This window comes from Vipera berus (assembly GCF_964194415.1).
Source record: "Vipera berus genome assembly, chromosome: Z".
In the NCBI taxonomy this organism is placed as follows: Eukaryota; Metazoa; Chordata; class Lepidosauria; order Squamata; family Viperidae; genus Vipera; species Vipera berus.
The window spans coordinates 16,705,139-16,725,628 of NC_138205.1; the positions used below are offsets into that span (position 1 = coordinate 16,705,139).

General features: G+C 44.3%; 1 protein-coding gene across 1 annotated transcript in view; it reads right to left on the reverse strand.

The window, feature by feature from the left end:
* Positions 1 to 451: 451 nt before the first annotated feature.
* LOC308678671 (myocardin-like) overlaps positions 452 to 20,490 on the reverse strand; it is a 48,264-nt gene continuing 28,225 nt past the window's right edge. The window contains exons 9-14 of the mRNA XM_081345901.1: positions 16,593 to 16,864; positions 13,338 to 13,485; positions 9,894 to 10,289; positions 4,447 to 4,584; positions 4,020 to 4,074; positions 452 to 3,710 (exon numbers count right to left, since the gene is read on the reverse strand). Coding sequence (XP_081202027.1) covers positions 3,265 to 3,710; positions 4,020 to 4,074; positions 4,447 to 4,584; positions 9,894 to 10,289; positions 13,338 to 13,485; positions 16,593 to 16,864 — 1,455 coding nt within the window. The 3' untranslated portion in view covers positions 452 to 3,264. The remainder of the gene's footprint in view (positions 3,711 to 4,019; positions 4,075 to 4,446; positions 4,585 to 9,893; positions 10,290 to 13,337; positions 13,486 to 16,592; positions 16,865 to 20,490) is intronic.

The following is a 20,490-nucleotide window of genomic DNA, read 5'->3' on the forward strand; positions in this document are numbered from 1 at the left end:
TGGTCTGCTCTGGATACATCTGTTTAACTCTTGTTTGTTGACTCTTGTTTGATATTTTGATTCATTTATAGAAGGAAATATTCTGTTGCTTTTTTGTTTGAACTGTAAATAAATTTGGCTTGGGTTTTTCCAGCCTATTGACTGTAAAAAGGAAAAAAGGGTTGTCCCTGACACACAAACAGGGCCGTTCGTAGGCTGGAACAGAACAGTTTCAGGGCTATGCCAGTCATAAGAATGACAATCACCTGAAGAGAGCTTCCACGGCTGCAACAATTTGGGATGATTTCACGGTCTTAGCTTCTCCTCCTGACCAGCAGCCTCCTGGGGTCCCCCTGTTTTGCCAGCCTCTTGACTTACTTCTTTGCATGAGATCTGCAGTGAGGAAGCTTCATTAAATAGTAAAAACAAAGAACAAGAGCCCAAGAAAATATCCACACATCACTCCGGCAGCAAGAAATGGTGTTTATTCAGAAAGTAACTGGGAAACAGGAGAGGGAGGGTTGAATTCTGAATCTCTGCGTAGTATTGGAAGCATAAGAGACCACTTGCCTTTCGAATTCATTTCCCATCAGCAAAGCTGAACTAGTCTGACACCGTTTTAAACAAACCACCCTTTGCCTGCTGAGTTCGACCCCATTTCCCCAGCTTTGCACTGATCTAAATCAGGGTGTCATCAAAAACTGGGAAGGGGGGGGAGGGCAGAAAGTCACAGGCAGCTGGCGCTAGGCAAATGGCTATGAGCTGGGAGGGGTATGTTTGTCCCAACACTTCTCCATCCTGGTATTTTCCCAGATGTGCTGGATTCTGCAGCTTTCAGAATTGCCAGTCACTGTGCCCAAAGTTGGCAGTTGCAGTCCCAACCCATATGGCATTGTCAAGAGAGAGGCTGCTTTGCCCTGTCACTATGAAACAACATGAATAAATCATTTCGCTTCTGCACAACCCAGCTGGAGAGCCCAATGGGGTATAAGCAGTGGATGAAATAAAGGATGTTATCACTGAATTGATAGCTGTGCTGAATGAGTCTAAGAATTGGTGGGAACGGCTGGAAAACCTGATGCAGCAGTTTTGTCTTTCGGAAACGGGTTTTGGATTCTCCCTGGATTAGTCTTCCAAATGACAAACATGCCACAAACATAGGCAACACAGATTTTCTTGCTAGCTTGTTAGCTTCCTCCCCAGGGCTGCTTGCTTTTTCTGATTAATTTGGGTAATTTTGCATTCACGCCTTATATTGCATCTAGTTAATGTCTTTAAAAAATGAGACACCGTTCTTTGATCTCTTCCTGAAAAGTGGCTCTGAAGCAACAGAGATAATTCACAACATCGAGGTGCTCATTTAATAGGTATTCATCTGTCTGCCACAAATTGGAAAATATAACCCCGTAGGGCTGAACTTGCAGGACCACAAAACGATCAAAGTTATAGGGCAATGTTTCTCCACCTTGCCTGCTGGGGAATTCTGGGAGTTGAAGTCCATATGTCTTTCAAGTGGCCAAGGTTGGGAAATACTGTTCTAGAAAAACCTTGCTCAGTGTCAGCATCTTTAAGATGTGTGGACTTCAAATCTGGCTGGGGAATTCTGGGAGCTGAAGCTTAAGGCTGCTGAAGTTGAGAAACACTGTGGTCCAGCAGACTGTAAGAAAATCCGTTGTTATAGAACTCATTCCTAATTCTTGTGCCCCCTCAAACAGTTGAGATTACAGTTAATAATCTCCAACCAAAGTAACCAAATGAACGGTAGCTGGCAATTATGGGAGCTGTAATCCAAACAAGGTCTGGAAGACACCTTGTGACATTTGAGAATACAGTACAGGTGTAAATATACCCGGAGAGAATACCTTTTAAAAAAAAGTTTTTAGTCACTTTTCATTTGTCTACCTTCTATAGCATTCCTGCCAAATAAGCTGGGGAAATCTAATTTGGTGGGTTTCATGTGAATTTTATGATAGCGTGCCCAAGAGCATTCTCGAAGACTTGCAATTTAGGGTAATTCTAGCAGAGATAATTCAACCAGACCAAACATTTGTTTTGGTGTGCCCTACATTTTCACACAGCATGGTGAGCAGTTGCCACAGCTAGCTGCTAATGTTTGGATAACCACATTGGCCTAAATCTCCCAGTAACCTTGGGCTACTGGGACATAAGACACCAATGCCACCCATCTCCCTGAAAAAAATAGACTTCGTCCTACGAAACACCCTTAGGGTGCTGTTCCACCACCAGTCCAAAGAATGATTTTGATCTCGTATAAATATGAATCTGTATGCTCCTTTTGTTTCATAACACCAAGTAAAAATGACAAAAGAAATATATTAGGAGTTAGAAAGGCACTGTCCACCAAAGATGGAACCTCCTCTTCCAATGGCATCTTTTTATGACCAGCTATAAAAATAAGATATAGTCCCTAAAGTAAAAGATTTTCTTCTCCTACTCCCATGCCATACTTTCAAGAAACAGGAGGCTACTGTTCCTGCTAGTCTCTTCTGGTGGCCCCTGGAAATTGAAGCTTCTCCATCACTGTGGGACATCAAGATGGAACAATCCCAACTTTTTTTTTTCACAGAGTTGGCACTGAAGAAAATAAGATAGCACGCTCAACCAAGCTAAAATATGTGCATGTCATTTTCAGGTACACGGCATCTAAATCAACATCACTGTTTCAACCAATCCAATGTGGCCTCTTGGAGATGTCCTGATTTTGAGAATTCACGGTTTCCAAAGTTGGCATCAGGCAACTCATCAAGGTTCAATGGAGCAGATACAACCAACAAGACTAGGACGCAATATTTTAAATCCTAAAGTGGCACAGAAAGTTGTTAAGAACCTGAGTATCAACTATTTTATCAAAACTAGTTTCTAATCTTATTCCATTACATTATGATGTTAGATGTTGATATTACAGTAAGGTGAAGTAATGATGTCCTGGGCCCTAATGTCATGAATTTGAATTGGTGGACTGGTGGTTGATCTTCCAAACATTGGTTTTATCCTGTTCAAAGTGAACGCCGGGATTTCTGGCATGTCTGACCATCCAAGATGATGCATACACTGACACCATCCAGACAACAATGGCGTCATTCTTCCAAGGGAGCAATTGGACATGTCATTAATAGAAAGAAGACCATGCACGATGAAGCTTGATGTTAGTATTCTTGCCCAATCTAGCTGGATTCTAGTGCCAGGATAACCTTTTAGGATAAAAAGAAGATGCTTCCCCTTTTCCATCAAGTGCTGGGGACCAGACTGCCATTACTGCCCTTCCTACCATTGCTCCACCATTAGGTCTATCATGTGGTTGACACACAAGTCAGAAGAATCAAAAAAGTCTGTACAGAAGATACTGTTACCAACTGGACTGGCAGAGCCGAGACCTGATGCTGAACCCGAGGTCAAGGCTTCTAGCCAATCAACAGGGTCAAATCCGGCACGGGTCCCACTCCCTTGCCAGGCATCTGGAGGAGATGGCGGCATCTCCAGAGAGTCAGGGGAGAAAACAGAGGACAGCGAATCCAGTGATGCTGATGAAGAGGAGGCTGTCGAAAGGAAATCGTAGGATCCGGGAAAATCAAAGATGGCAGAGGACACCAGCGGTGGCTCATTGCTGGAGCAGGATTTCTTTGGTGGTGATGCTTCTTGGTGGACCAATGGGGACAAGGAAACTTGATCAGGAACCTCTGGGGTCAAGGCAGGTGCTTGAAGAATGTCACCTAGATGCCGCAAAACAGATCACACATTGACATAATAGTGAACCCCCACCTCAATCTTCCTAACTCCAAGTTAAAAAAGAAGAAGCCACAGAACAGGTTTTCATACCAGGATTTTGCCCTGGATCATAGGGTTGTGGCCATCTGAGGAGCAACTGTCTCTTTAACCAACCCTTCCCCAAACTTAGGGCTCCTGTTGGCTCGAAGCCTTTATTAATCCATCTTTGTTCCTGATAGCTTTTTCTCTTATTAATTCCTCCATGAGCCAGTACCGATTGCAGTCTGCAAAACGTATTAGAGCCATCATCTCACCTGTACACATCAGTGGTTCTTCTAAAATCTCTTCAATGGATTGGCTTGGCACCAGCTATATAGAAAGGGAAGAAAAGAGAGGGGGTCTCAAAGAGGGTCTGTCTCAAGAACAAAGCCAGAACACGTTCTGGCACAAGGATCAATTACTGATCTTCCAAGCCAATGTTCAAGCCAATGCAAGCATTGATGGTGAAGACTGTTCCTTCTCTCTTATGGAAAATGGAAGAACTCTGAAAAAAGTTGAAGGATTCAGAAGATACACAGCTGTCCATACCTCTGTTCCACGTTGCTATTATTTAAACCGGGATTAAAGAGCCTGGAGAACTTTGGCAATCCCAACGTAGCCAATTCCTCTATGGCAGCCTGTGTGCAAAGCAAAATCAGATCGTCTGCAAGAAAGACCGACAGGGATGCCCCAAAATAGTACCTGAGCCTTTTGAATGGCCTCTTGGAGCTCTTCCTCCAGGGACCGAGTGGCTGGGGCTGGATCAGGAGGGCTGGCTGTAATCTCGAGGGGCAGCTCCATATCAGAGTGGATTGGCTCACACGAGGGGGAGCATAAAACCTAGGAAGAAAGTGGAAGAAATGCTAAGAGTTCAACCTGATTTCTTCAAGCAAAAAGCCCCACTGGCTTTAATACTACTCATGGAAAACACACACACACACACACACACACACACACACACACACACACACACACACTGGTCTCAGGCTAATGGTTTCTTAATGACTCTGCTCAGTGCTAGGTAGAAATGCCTGACGTTCCTCAAGCAGGAGGGGCCTGGAGTCCTGTGTATGGAGGCGATCCTCGGGCTGGAGACAGAGATGACAGGGATCAGGGAGGCTAGCAAGTTGGGGAGTGGGGGATTAGGAGCAGGTGAGAGCACCGAGGTGGGGATGGGCAAGGGGAGGTATGGTTGGAGTCAGTGGAGAGACCGTTGCCAAGGAGCATGGTCTTGGTGTCTTCCACCAATTCTGCATTCTGGCTGCCTCTGCTCTGTCCCAATATCCGACCATGGAGCCTTGGGAGCCCTGGACGTAAGCTGTTGCTACTCACTCAACAGTGGCCACAGGATTGGAAAAGATCAGTTTACATTCCAATTCCAAAGAAAGGCAGTGTCAAAGATTGTTCAAACTATCGCACCATTGCACTCCTTTCACATGCTAGTAAAGTTATGCTTAAAATCCTACAAGCTAGACTCCAGCAGTATGTGCATCGAAAACTACCAGAAGTACAGGCAGGATTTCGAAGAGGCAAAGGAACTAGAGATCAAATTGCCAACATACGCTGGATCATGGAGAAAGCTAGGGAGTTCCAGAAAAACATCTACTTCTGCTTCATTGACTATGCTAAAGCATTTGATTGTGTGGATCACAACAAACTGTGGTAAGTTCTTAAAAAGATGGGAGTACCAGATCATCTTATTTGTCTTCTGAGAAACCTATATGCGGGTCAAGAAGCAACAGTGAGAACTGGACACGGAACCACTGATTGGTTCAAAATTGGGAAAGGAGTCCGGCAAGGCTGTATACTGTCGCCTTGCCTATTTAACTTATATGCAGAGCACATCATGAGAAAGGCAGGGCTAGATGAATCAAAAGTTGGAATTAAGATTGCCGGAAGAAACATCAACAACCTAAGATATGCAGATGATACCACTCTAATGGCAGAAAGTGAAGAGGAACTAAAGAGCCTCTTGTTGCAAGTGAAGAAGGAGAGTGCAAAAGTTGGGTTGAAACTAAACATTAAGAAAACCAAGATCATGGCATCCGGCCCTCTCAATTCCTGGCAAATAGATGGGGAAGAAATGGAGGTAGTGACAGATTTTATTTTCCTAGGCTCCAAGATCACTGCAGACGGGGACTGCAGCCAAGAAATTAAAAGACGCTTGCTTCTGGGGAGGAAAGCCATGGGAAACCTAGACAGCACACTGAAAAGCAGAGACATCACCCTGCCAACAAAAGTGTGTATAGTCAAGGATATGGTCTTCCCACTTGCAATGTATGGCTGTGAAAGTTGGACCATAAGAAAGGCTGAGCGCCAAAGAATTGAGGCCTTTGAACTATGGTGCTGGAGAAGACTCCTGCGAGTCCCTTGGAATGCAAGGTGATCAAACCGGTCAGTCCGAGAGGAGATCAACCCCGACTGCTCTTTAGAAGGCCAGATCCTGAAGTTGAAACTCAAATACTTTGGCCACCTAATGAGAAGGAAAGACTCACTGGAGAAGAGCCTAATGCTGGGAAAGATTGAGGGCAAGAGAAGAAGGGGACGACAGAGAATGAGGTGGCTGGATGGAGTCACTGAAGCAGTAGGTGTGAGCTTAAATGGACTCCAGAAGATGGTAGAGGACAGGAAGGCCTGGAGGAACGTTGTCCATGGGGGAGGAGAGCGCGAGAGAGAGAGAGAGCGAGAGAGCGAGAGAGAGAGAGAGAGAGAGAGAGAGAGAGAGAGAGAGAGAGAGAGAGAGAGAGAGAGAGAGAGAGAGAGAGAGAGAGAGAGAGGGAGAGAGGATGGCCCAACCGATCCTCCACAAAATTGTCCACACCTTAAAGTTATCCAGATTGAGTGACACTGGTAGTTGGTAGAACTTATGGCTGTTTATTTGATGTATAATAATTATAGGTTTGCTTTCGGGTCTTCTGTGCTTTTTCCTGCTGGTGCTGCAAAGTCTGGATAATAACTTTGCTGTCCCTTTTCTAACCTTTCTGCTCTCTAACTGTGCAGCCCCTCCCTCCCTATCTGGTTAATTGCCCTGACCTCTTTCCTGCTAACAAAAGTAATTAACCTCCTTGTCTTAGAGAATGAAATAGTTAACCTTTTGCTCTCACTAGCCACATCACTGGTTCCTCCGTGTCCATTGATTGACTTTCGCACACAATGTGGGGACCAGCAAGTACCTTTCACACATACTTTTACAGATATGAATGCACAAATGTTAATTTGATGATTAATTGATCGGGCACTGTTCCCTTTCACTGGATGGGGAGGGGGAACTTGAGACTAAGAGGTGGGCACTAATGGGCCCCTAAGTATAGACAAAGGCCATAATGAATAGCCTTTCCCGTCACTATTGTTGCTGAATGCGTTGGAAGCTTCCCTGTGTAAATACAGGCAGTTCTCCTTTACTGACCACAGTGGGTATCAGCAGCTTGGTCATTAAATGAAGTGACAGTTACTTTTTCATCACTATCATAACTGCAAATAGTCACTAAATGAGACAGTCATTGAATGAGGGCAATCTATTACTTTCATGGCTATCACTCTGCTTAATGAACTTGGTATTTTATTGTCATTCTGTTGATCATAATTTCTTTGGGTCTCTCACCTGTGATGGGCATTGCCCACAAAAGGTGACCATATAAGTTAGATCAGGGGTCTTCAAACTTGGCCCTTTTATGACTCGTGGACTTCAACTCCCAGAATCCCTCAACCAGGCACGCTGGCTGAGGAATTCTGGGAGTTGAAGTCCACGAGTCATAAAAGGGCCAAGTTTGGAGACCCTTGAGTTAGATAAATAAAATATGAATAAATAAATAATGTTGAGGACCAGCCCTTAAATTTCCCCTGCTAAGTGACAGACGTTGTGCAAGTAGGGGTTCTCTGTGGCCCTTAATATTTTGCTGCTGTCCTATTCTTGTGCAGGTAGTCCTCCACTTATGATCAGTCACGTAACATCCATTCAAGTTACGGTGGGCATCAGTGGGGACACTTATGACCTGGATTCAAAGTTCCAGCAACCTGGCTCTTCCCTGCAGTCACATGACCCAACTTTGGGCACTTGGCAACTGGCCCGCATAGTATGGTGGTTTGCAGCATACCGCCATCACGTGACCACATTTTATGATGGTTTTCTGAAAACCAGCATTTACTTTTGGTTTTGGGCCAAACCCGGCCCATTAAAAAAACCATTCGTTTGCTTAATGACTGCCATGTTTGCTTAAAGATCACCACAAAAAAGGCCATAAAATTGGGTCGGTCATGTGGGTGACCCAATTTATGACTGTCACAATGGGCAGGCTCCATTATGGTCACAATTGAAGGCCTACCTGTGCAGCTAGAAGATGCTAAGATAATTAGGGGTAGACTACCTTTGTTCCAAACTTTGGTTGGAAGAGAGAAATAGCCCAAGGTGTAATCTGCTTTACCTGGGCATCAGATACAATGCGTTTTTCTGATGTTGCTGATACCCATTGTGGTCATTAAAGGAGAACTACCTGTACTTATATTATATAGAGAAGCTCCCATCCCATTCAGCGACAATATTGTACACCGCCCTGAGTCCTTCGGGAGAAGGGCGGTATAAAAATATAATAAATAAAATAAATAAATAAATATTGACAGGAGAGGCCATTCAACGGGTACCCATGGGGGATGGGGAAAGTAATGACAGATCCATCGTGATGACATCGCACAGTGATAGCTCCTTATGAATACCTGCGAGCATCAGATGAACACAGATTTCCACAAAGTGATTCTTCAGCTAAGGATAATTTATTTAGTAATAAGTTAGGACGCTGAGCTTGTCGATCAGAAGATCAGCAGTTTGGCGGGTTGAATCCCGAGTGCCGCGTAGCAGAGTGAGCACCTGTTACTCATCCCAGCTTCTGCCAACCTAGCAGTTCGAAAGCACGTAAAAAAATGCAAGTAGAAAAATAGGGACCACTATGGTGGGAAGGTAACAGTGTTCCGTGCACCTTTGGCATCTAGTCATGCCGGCCACATGACTACGGAGACGTCCTCGGACAAATGCTGGCTCTTCAGCTTTGAAACAGAGATGAGCACCGGCCCCTAGAGTTGGAAACGACTAGCATGCATGTGCGGGGGAACCTTTACCTTTACCTTTAAAGAATGATATAGCCTTCCCCAGTTAGGGACCGCTTGGAATCTATGGAGCTACTTGGAAATAAAATTTACCTTGAGAAAATGGGTTTTATTTGAGAGGGTAGAAATGGCAGCACCCGCAAATTGAAATTCATCTGTCTGCTGACTTAGATGTACAAAATATTTTGTGTTACATCTGCTTACGTTATTTAATTTTCTTATGAAACAGCAAACACAAGAATCCCCCAAGAAATGTTCAATCAACACTTTAATTCCCAGGGTATACTGGCTAGCAGCCAAAATCCAAAATATCTTGGAAAGAGGGCACCAATTTACAGAAGGCTGCATTTCCAGGAGTCAGAGTGAAGCGGATGAGTCAGGAAAACAGTCATACAGGAAAGCAAAAAGCATCTGTCACTTTTCAGCTCAGAGGGAAGATGAGTCCTGGGGATTCTTCCAGGGGGACCATGGGGGAATCAAACAAGTCAAGATTAAGGCTGCATGATGCCCTGTCCCCAGCTCCTTTTAACAGGCACATATCAAAAAGGGTCGAGGATTCAGTTATATGGTCATGGCTGCCATCTTACTTATTGTTTATTGATTTTATTAAATTTAGAAGCTGTGGTGGTGCAGTGGTTAGAATGCAGTATTGCAGGCTAACTCTGCATTCCACTGCCAGCAGTTCGATCCTGACTGGCTCAAGGTTGACTCAGCCTTCCATCCTTCTGAGGTCAGTAAATGAGGACCCAGATTGTTAGGGGCAATATGCTGACTCTGTAAACCGCTTAAAGAGGGCTGTAAAGCAGGGTTGGAGAGGGTTAATGTCGTACCCTGATTCTGGGATCTCAGGAAGCTTCACTCTCATTAGAAGCAGGCTGCTGATCTGCAGACTCCCGTCGAGATTTGTAGACTTGTATAACCCTTCATTCTATCAGTGTTGTTTTTCCAAGATTTTCTTTGACCCACTAGATTGCTATCCCTTTTACAAGCAACCCCATTGTCCTATCATGTGGTTCCTTTTCAGGCTAGCCAAGGAAAGCTGACTTGCTTACCATGAACTCGTCTTCCATGCCCCCTCCCTCCTTGGCGCACTCTCTCTTGGGGATGTAAGGAGGGGGCGGAGCTTCCTGACGGCCCGGTGACTGCAGTGCTCCCTTGCGGCGATTCTTGATCTGCTTGTGCACCTCCAGCTCCTCGCGGGGGTCGCTGTCGTGGTGCTTCAGCTCTCGGTGGAGCTTTAGTGCCAGATTCTCCACCACCCGCTGCTTCTCCTGCAGGGTCTGGGGTTCTTCTTCTAACTCAGAAGGTGCCAAGCGGGCGCTGGGGAGCGGGGCAGGTGGGGGCTTCACCCGGGCCACCTGGTAAGGCTTGAGGCGTTCCAGCAGGGCTGGCTTGGTGCCCGAAACAGGGAGGCCCCGCTTACGGAGCTGCTGGCGGAGTTCAGAGACCTGAGAAGCGAAATTATGGCCATAGGTAAGGAAAAGGGGAGGAAAGAGGTGGTAGATCACAGGTAGTTCTCGAGTTACAATTCATTCAGTGACCGTTTGAAGTTACAACAGCACTGAAAAAGTGACTTATGACAGGTGCTCAGACTTACAATCGTTGCAAGGATCCCCATGGTCACATGATCAAAACTCAGGCAGCTGGCAACTGGCATGTATTTATGACAGTTGCAGTCTCCCTGGATTATGCAATCATCATGAGTAACCTTCCAAGATGGCTTCTGACAAACAAAGTTAATGGGAGAAACCAGGTTTGCTTAACGGCCACATGTCACTTAACAACTGCAGTGATTTGCTTATCCACAAAAGGCAAAAAGGTGATGAAACTGCAGCATGTCTCCCTTAACAACTGTCTTGCTTAGCAACAGAAATGTTGGGCTCTATTGTGATTTTAAGCTGAGGACTATCTATATCCGAGGTCTTCAAACTTGGCCCTTTTATGACTTGTGGACTTCAACTCCCAGAATTCCTCAGCTTGGGTCCTATCATGCCCTATTATCAGGGGTCTTCAGACTTGGCCCTTTTATGACTTGTGGACTTCAACTCCCAGAATTCCTCAGTCAGGCACGCTGGCTGAGGAATTCTGGGAGTTGAAGTCCACAAGTCATAAATGGGCCACGTTTGAAGACCCCTGATCTATATTAATCAAATGCACGGAGAACAGGTTACAGGTGATCCTTGACTTATGACTAGTCACTTCACAACTGTTTGAAATTACAAAGCATCCCCAAAAGATACTTATGACCCAGATTCAAAATTCCGATGGTTGCTCCCCTCTTCAGGCCCTTTCATGCATCGGTATTTCACTTCTCAGTTAAAAAACTTTCTGCAGAGCAAAACTGAATGTCCCGGCATAGAAAGAAAAGGCATTAGAGGAATGGGAAGCCAAAGAGAAACGCTGGCGCTTGAGGGTAGAGTTGTTTTTCATGTGCTCCCTATTTCCATAAGCAGTGGGGGGAAAAAATCCCCGATTTGATTCTTTGGAGGAGAGAGGACAAACTCCATCTCTGGAAATTGGGCTTAACTGATTTTCCTCCACATTGCCAAAGTTTGAAATACAGGAGCCTTGTGACTCTTTCCCAATCCACAATTCTATGATTATGGGACCTCTATGAGGCAAGCAGAGCAAAAGCGAGCAGGCAGGACCGTCCTGAGGGAAGTGTGATGGAAATCTGCAGGCAGGCTGCACTGAGGGACTTCAGGCCCAATGTTTGAAAGTGCGCCAAACTGCTGCACTGGCCTTGGTTTCCGCCTTCAGTGTCTGGCTGTCAGATCCTCAACAGTCCCGGACTTCAGCTGTTGTTAATAGAATAGCAGGCCAATGTGTAACAAAGCCTCCCATTATTCACAGACTTATCTTGGAGGAGGTTGTGCACCAGCTGAGACCCCAGGGGGGAGGAGGAGTGATGGCTATTGTCGTCCATGAATTGTTACAGGCTTTCAGAGGCTCTTTTTAGCAGACAACCAGATGTGAGGTGCTCTGGGTGAAGCTGGGCTTAAGGCAGGGGTAGGCAACCTTGGCTCTTTTATGACTCATGGACTTCAACTCCCAGAATTCCTGAGTCAGCTATGCTGACTCAGGAATTCTGGGAGTTGAAGTCCATGAGTCATAAAAGAACCGAGGTTGCCTACCCCTGCCTTAAGGGAACAGTTGGGATCACTGCTAGTGTACCAGCCTTCCTGTCGCTCAGCTGGATTTTGCGGCCTGGTTGATAATATTGACTTTTTGAAGTTACAACAGTGCTGATAAAAATCCGGTCCTCACACCTGTGCACCATCCCCACAGTCATAGGATCGCAATTTGGGTGCTTGGCAACCAGCTTGCATTTACGACTGGTTGCAGTGTCCTGCAGTCGCACAAAGTTTTCTGCTAATTTCCAACATAAAATGCTCATTTGGAAAAATGGATTCTCACTTACAACTGGCGTGTTCACTTAACAACCACGGATTCGCTTAACGGTCGTGGTGATTCACTTAACGACTATTGTAAAAATGATTCGAAAATCAGGTCTGACTCGACTTACAACTTAAGACAGAAATTCTGGTCCCAATTATGGTTGTAAGTCGAAGATGATCTGCATTCTGCTTTGGGATTTCAATTTGCCACCTGATGGTACTGAGTCCACAGGAGATTGTGGCATCCGTGGTGACCATGGAATTACCTCAGTCATTGAGATATGTTGGAGATTTCTATTGTAAGACAGACCCCCCCCCCCACTCCAGCACTTTTACGCTGCTGCCTGAAATCTAGTGTGGCCCTCAGCAAGTACATGCATGTTTAACTGATACACACTGACACACAAAAAATGTGGACTCTGATCTTTTACAGAGAGCTGAGGTATGGGTTATGCTTCATGTAAGCACAGATGGAATATCCAGTTTGGTGAATTTTCCAATCTCTTCCTGATTATGTCTGGAAACCAAAGCCATTGGTCTTGTCATGGATACCCTTTCCTTCCTCAGAGGGTCCTGAGGAGGCCAAATTCATCTCCCTGGCTTGCTTTTTCTCAGAAATCAGGCAGGCAATGATACGATAACCATGACTGGAAAATGTACTCAACCCAGGGAAAAGACAGACAACATTAACTTGAACATGACTAAGCAAAATGGATTGGTTGCATTGGTTTACTCCTTGGTTCCCTATTATCATCTAACCTCTTCTCCTCATAAGACATGTTTATTTATTTATTAGATTTTGATCACACCTTTATTGTTATAAACAACTCAAGGCAGCGAACATATCTAATACTCCTTCCTCCTCTTATTTTATCCACAACAACCACCCTGTCAGGTAGGTTGGGGTGAGAGTGACTGGCCGAAGGTCACCCAACTGGCTTTCATGCCTAAGGCGGGACTGAAACTCATTGTCTCCTGGTGATTGGCCCAAAGTCACCCAAATTGGGACTGGAATTCACAATACTTAACCAATACTTTGCCAGTCATTTACCTAACATCGTGTTAGGCGACTCGAGCTGATTAAACCCCCAAACCTACCGTGAGCTCTTCTAAGTTGGCAGGTAACAGTTCTGGTTTTGGTGGCAAAGGGGAGATTGGGGTGGCCGGAGAAGGAAGAGGGAGCGTTGGAGGCCCATTTGTGGAAGCCGGAGTACCAGGGAAATTCAAAAGTTGCTCTGGAGCATTGCTGGGTTAAAGAGAGAGAGAAGCAGAGAAAGAAAATAAATAAGGGACTATTGCTCCAGGACAGCTTTGCCTCAGACCATAAAAATAAAATGAGATTAGTCCACGTGACAAAGGCCTAAATTTATTGAAAGCTGGGCAGCATACAGGTTTAACAAATTATTATTATTATTATTATTATTATTATTATTATTATTATTATTATTATTATTATTATTATTAATAATAATAATAATAATGATAATAATAATAATAATAATAATAATAATAATAATAATAATAATAATAATAATAATAATAATAATTTTATTTATTTATTTATTTATTTAGTTTTCTATACCGCCCTATTCCCGAAGGACTCAGGGCGGTTTACAGGGCAATATTTAAAAGACAATATAAATGAAGATAAAAATAGAATTAAAAAGAATTAAATTCATAATAGCCCAACAATAAAACAATGTTAAAATTTAAAACTAAAACCTCCCTCAGTCCAGGCCGGATAAATCGAAAAGCCAAGTTCTCAGGTCCCGGCGAAACGAGCGCAGGTCGGGGGCAGTCCGGAGTTCCACAGGTAACTCATTCCAAAGGGCAGGCGCGCCCACAGAGAATGCCCTCCCTCTGGGGATCACCCACAGGCATTCCCTAACCGGCGGCACCCTAAGGAGGCCCTCCCTATGGGAGCACACAGGACGATGGGAAGTTGATGCCGGCAGCAGGTGTTCCCTTAGATAGTCCGGACCCAAGCCATTTAGGGCTTTATAGGTCATTACCAGCACCTTGAATCTCATCCGGAGGGCAACTGGAAGCCAATGCAGCTCGCGGAGGTGTTACACGGGAGTATCGGGAGACTCCCATCACAACTCGCGCGGCCGCATTCTGCACCAGCTGAAGCCTCCGAGTGGTCCTCAAGGGTAGCCCCATGTAGAGAGCGTTGCAGTAGTCTAACCGGGAGGTCACGAGCGCATTATTATTATTATTATGCCGAGTAGTTTAAACTGGGAGCTGTAGGTTTAAATTCCCGCTTAGTAAAGAAACTGAATCCCTGCTTTTAAATCAATCAATGGCTCCCCACAAAAGTCCCTCACAACATTATTGAGTAGAATAAATGTGGAGGAGGAAAGCCAGCCATTCTTTCCTAGGCTCTTCAAAGAAGGAATAAAAGAGAATTCTATAAAGACAAATAATACAATTCACCAAACCGGCCCTAAGCTAGCCTTCAACAGTTCTTAAGACAGAGAAGAAACTAATTAAGGCTAGAAGAAACTAATTAAGGCTAGTCGAAGAGCTCCAGAATAAGGAGCGGGAGGATAATGACATACTGCATGACATGTGTGCAAATATGAACAGTGTTTTATTACAACACATGTGGTCGTAAATTGAGGACAACCTGTAATGCATTCAGTGTATTCATTTAATACTGTATGCTTATATATTGCCAAGCTACGCAAGTTGTTTCTAGAATTCGTGGATAGTTTATGCTAATCGCAATTAAGTCCCATTGCAATTATTGGGACTTGTGGTGAATTAACCATGACTAATTTCAGCAGATGCTTCTCTTGAGTAACTAATTCTGAATTTTGGTACTTAATAAAAACGGTCAGTTAATTTAACAAGTGCTTTTTACACTTCTGGGGTATCTTCCCCAAAGCCAAAAAGTCAAAGAAATAAAAATAGCAGTATGTTCCTTGCTTAATTGGAAAGCAACACACACTTTAATCTTAATTGGAGAGCAATTCCTTGAAGTAGAGAATAAGTGGCAAGTCTCTGGGGATCTTAGCAAAAAGAAATATAAATGTTTTAGCAGCATCCAACAGCGAGCTGTGCCATGAGTCAAGAGTGAACCCTCTGCAAACAGGGCACACTATCTGCAAGATGGCAAGTGAGGTCAAAAAAAGTAAAAAAAAGTACAGACTGTAACTGCATGGTGTTGGCCACCCTGTTCATTTCTTTATTTTGTATAGCTGCCCATCTCAAACTGCAACTCTGGGCAACACACAATCATAAAACACTTTACACTTTTATATATATAAAAGAGGGATGCGGTGGCTCAGTGGGTTAGGACTCTGAGCTTGTCAATCAGAAGGTCGGCAGTTTGGCGGGTCGAATCCCGAGTGCCGCGTAACAGAGTGAGCGCCTGTTACTCGTCCCAGCTTCTGCCAACCTAGCAGTTCGAAAGCACGTAAAAATGCAAGTAGAAAAATAGGGACTACTACGGTGGGAAGGTAACAGCGTTCCGTACGCCTCTGGCGTCTAGTCATGCCGGCCACATGACCACGGAGACGTCCTCAGACAAGCGCTGGCTCTTCGGCTTTGAAACAGAGATGAGCACCGGCCCCTAGAGTTGGAAACGACTAGCACGCATGTGCGGGGGAACCTTTACCTTTACCTTATATATAAAAGGCAAATTAAAGACCAAAACAACCTCAACTTACAGCCATTCATTTAGTGACGGTTCAAAGTCACAACAGCATTGAAAATAGTGAGTTGCGACTGTTCCTTGCACTTATGGCTATCGCAGCAATCTCTGTCTTGGTCATGTGATCAGAATTCAGGCGCTTGGCAACCGGCATATATTGACGACACTTGCAATGTTCTGGGATCATGGGATCGCCATTTGCAACCTTCCCAGCCGGCTTCCAACAAGCCAAGTCAATTGGGGGGGTGGGGGTGGAGAACCAGATTTGCTTGATGGCTGTGTCATTCACTTAACAACTGCAGTGATTTGCTTAACAACCATGGCCACAAAGGTCATAGAATTGGGCGTGACTCACTGACAAACCACCTTGCTCAGCAACAGGAACGCTGGTCCCAAATGTGGTCGTAAGTTGAGAGCTACCTGCAGCCTCCAAGAAATATGTAATCTAAAGGTGTGGACACAGCCGGGTAAAGGGGCTCCTCATCACCCTTGGGCACCTAACCAGGTCTTCTGAAAGACCAACGGGGGGGGGGGGGAGGGAGAGATCCTAATTTCAGGGAGGAAAAAAATTCCAACCGACAGTCACAAGGGCAGAAAAGGAAGGGTCTCCTCTTGACTTTTTTGGATTTCCCTTGCAGACTGACGCTGCCTGCAAACCATACCTGTGGTGTTCTCAGGGCAAAGCTAAGAGTTACCTGGCGGGGACTGCGTGGAGAGCCTGAACGCAGAAGGTTGCCGGGGACGTGGGCATGGGCTGCTGCTGCTGATTCAAGATCTGGAGCTGCAGAAAAACCTGCTGTTGCTGCAGGAGGTGAGCGTAGGCGGCGTCCATGGGCAAGGGAGCCTGCTCCCCCTTCTGATCGGGAGGCATGTACTGGTGGTACTTCAGCTTCTTGACTTTGGGCCGGGACTCCTTGGCCTTTTTGGGTCTGGGGGCCTTTCTGGCCTCGGGAACTTTGTGGAGGACCTAAAGAGCGGAAGTGAAAAAGGAAGCAAAGATGGCACAGAGGGTCTGTGGACCAGAGCAAGGAGAAAAAAAAAAAAGAGAGAGAGATTCTAGGGCAGCGTTTCTCAATCTTGGCACCTTTAAGGTGTGTGGACGTCAACTCCCTACCACTTGCACTTGATGCAAGATTGTACAAAAGGGGAAATTGCAATATTTAGTGCCGTGGAAGGCATATCCATTATCAGAAGCCACCTGGGTGAAGTGTACTGATGTGAAAGCTGACAGACTTATACGTAAATTTTATGGATAAACATCCAAACAAACCGAGGGGAGGGCGGGGTTCTTAACTTTTGTCTCTTGTTTGATTCGCAGGATTTCTCCTTTCTTTTAAGGGGAGCCGAATGTCAACGCTGTGACAAACCGAACTGAAGCCATTTTCTTTTTGTCCCCATTGCCACATTTTAGTGTAGAGATATTAGATGAAGGAAGAGGGATGGGGGATGCATAGTTCTGTTAGCCAAAACAATTCATATGTGTGAGAATCAAGGTCAGTGCTGATAACATTTTGGCGGGCTGGAGAGCTGGAAGGAGAGCCCGCCTTTTGTAACAAGGCTGGCTGGGGAATTCTCGGAGTTGACGTCTACACACCTTAAAGGTATCACGGTTGAGAAACGCTGGTCTACTCTAGATGACGGGTAGAAATTACACCTTCCTTTTTTATATATAATAGTTAATATGTTTGTGTTTATGCTTTCTGTGCTTTTCTTGCAGATGCTGAATAAGGACCTTGCTTTCCCTTTTCTAACCTTTCAGCTCCCTAATAATGTAGCCACTCCCACTCCATCCATTTAATTACCCTGATCTCTTTCGGTCCTAAGTCAAGGACTACCTGTACTGAAGATAATACAGGTACACCTTTCCTGAGGCCCAGCATCCTTAAGTAGGTTTCTCCTCATAACATAGTAACCTCTCTGAAATGCACGTCTACTACTTAGTGAAATTGGAGATACACAGAAAATAAATTTTGGGGAAATTTGACTCGATTAGTGGAATACTGCAACCAATTTTGGTCACCAGACTACAAAAAAAGATGTTGAGACTTTGGGAAAAATTCAGAAAAGAGCAACTAAGATGATCCAAGGCCTGGAGACTAAAACATATGAAGAACGGTTGCAGGATTTGGGTTTGGCTAGTCAAGAGAAAAGAAGAACTAGGGGTGACATGATAGCAGTATTCCAATATTTGAGGGGCTGCCACAAAGAAGAGGGAGTCAAATTATTCTCCAAAGCACCAGAGAGCAGAACAAGAAACAATGGTTGGAAACTAATTAAGAACAGAAACAACCTGGAATTAAGGAGAAACTTCCTAACCGTGAAAACAACCAATGGAACACCTTGCCTTCAGAAATCATGGGCGCTTCATCACTGGAGGTGATGAAGGAGAGACTGGACAGCTTACGTGTCTGAAATGGTATAGGGCAGTGATGGCGAACCTTTTAGTGACCGAGTGCCCAAACTGCAACCCCAAACCCACTTATGTATCATCGGGTGCCGGGTGGGCGTGGCCCATTGGGTGGGTGTGGCCAATTGGTTGGGCATAGACCATTGGGTGGGCGTGGCTGCGGTGGTAATGGCAGACTGGGTGGGACTAAAAATTTCAATCAATTCCAACTTTGTGAGAACTTTTTTTTCCCCGCGAGAAGTTGAAATTGATTGATTGATTGAACTTTTTTTTTTTTGCACACGGCGGCGGAGGCCTAAAAAGAAAAGGTTTTATAAAACCCAGTTGAAGCCCTAGGACTGGGGTGACAGCGCGCGTGCCCAGAGAGGGGTCTGCGTGCCACCTGTGGCAACTGTGCCATAAGTTCGCCACCATGGGTATAGGGTTGTCCTGCTTGAGCAGGGGGCTGGATGACCCCTAGGTTCCTTCCAGATTCTATTCTATTCTATTCTATTCTATTCTATTCTATTCTATTCTATTCTATTCTATTCTATTCTATTCTATTCTATTCTATTCTATTCTATTCTATTCTATTCTATTCTATTCTATTCCTTATTCTTTCCTGTATTCTATTCCATTCCATTCCATTCCATTCCATTCCATTCCATTCCATTCCATTCCATTCCATTCCATTCCATTCCATTCTATTCCATTCCATTCCATTCCATTCCATTCTATTCTATTCTATTCTATTCTATTCTATTCTATTCTATTCTATTCTATTCTATTCTATTCTATTCTATTCTATTCTATTCTATTCTATTCTATTCTTATTCCAGGGTGTGGTTCTTAGGGCATTTACAATATTGTAACAGCACATTCTGATGAGTCTCAATTTTTTAATGTTTGAACTTCTCCATTCGCTTCTCTGAGTGTGGAAAGCCGGGGTATACTTTGAAATAAATAAATAATACATGTGCCTGATGCAAACAGGCAAACTTCAGCAAACGAAGCCTCAGCATCTCTCCTTGACTGTCCTTGCATACTGGAGGAGGTTTCAGATGCTTGAATGTGTGACTCTTGTGCAGCAGGACCAAGAGGAGGGAAGGGGATGGAAAGATAACAACTTCCTAGCAGGAGTGCAAATCCTGAGGCACCCCAGATGTTGTTTTCATCATCCTTCGAAAATTGATCATGCTGCCTGGAATTGCCGGGAACTGCAGCCCAGCAGTATCTATGACTTATTCAGCAAGTCATAATTTTTAAAAAAATGGAAGGGAGAATTCATGACAAAACTGGCTTACAAAGGCTGGAGAAATTTTTAGTTAATGTAGTGTTTTGCAATTTGGAACGAACACTGGGTTACCTTTTATTTTCTGACTATATTCAGCTGACAAGAGAGGACACTTAGGGCAAAATCAGCCCAAAATCCTCTCCTCTCCTCCTTCCTCCTTTCCTTTCCTTTCCTTTCCTTTCCTTTCCTTTCCTTTCCTTTCCTTTCCTTTCCTTTCCTTTCCTTTCCTTTCCTTTCCTTTCCTGTAATTGATTTGCAGAGGTTGTCAGAATTAGTGGTATTCCTCCCTGTGGCTACTCATAGATAGCAGCTGCTGTGCTTCCCTTTACAAAAAGCCCTTCTCTATAATAATTCATGCAGGGAGGACTAAAAAAAAATTGTGGCAGCTAAAAATCAGTACATATTGCCACCACGAACTAAAATTAGTTAAATTTTACCCCACATTTGCCCAATATTTTGCTGCCTGCAAATAAGGCAGGAACACCAGGGGAAGGAGAATGTACAGCTTTCCCTCCACAGGGAGACTAAAAAAATTAGGATGAAGCATCTTTGATGGAGCAGTTGCAGTCAGCATTTTGACCTGTCTGTCTGTCTATCATCTATCTATCTATCTATCTATCTATCTATCTATCTATCTATCTATCTATCATCTATCATCTATCTATCTCTCTGTCTATATCAATCAATCTATCTATCATCTATCTATCTATCTATCTATCTATCTATCTATCTATCTATCTATCATCTATCTATCTATATCTATTCACGTATTTATATCTCCGTCTATATCTATCTATCTATCTATCTATCTATCTATCTATCTATCTATCTATCTATCTATCTATCTATCTATCTATCATCTATCTCTACCTACCTGTCTGTCTGTCTCTGTCTATCTATTTATTCACCTATT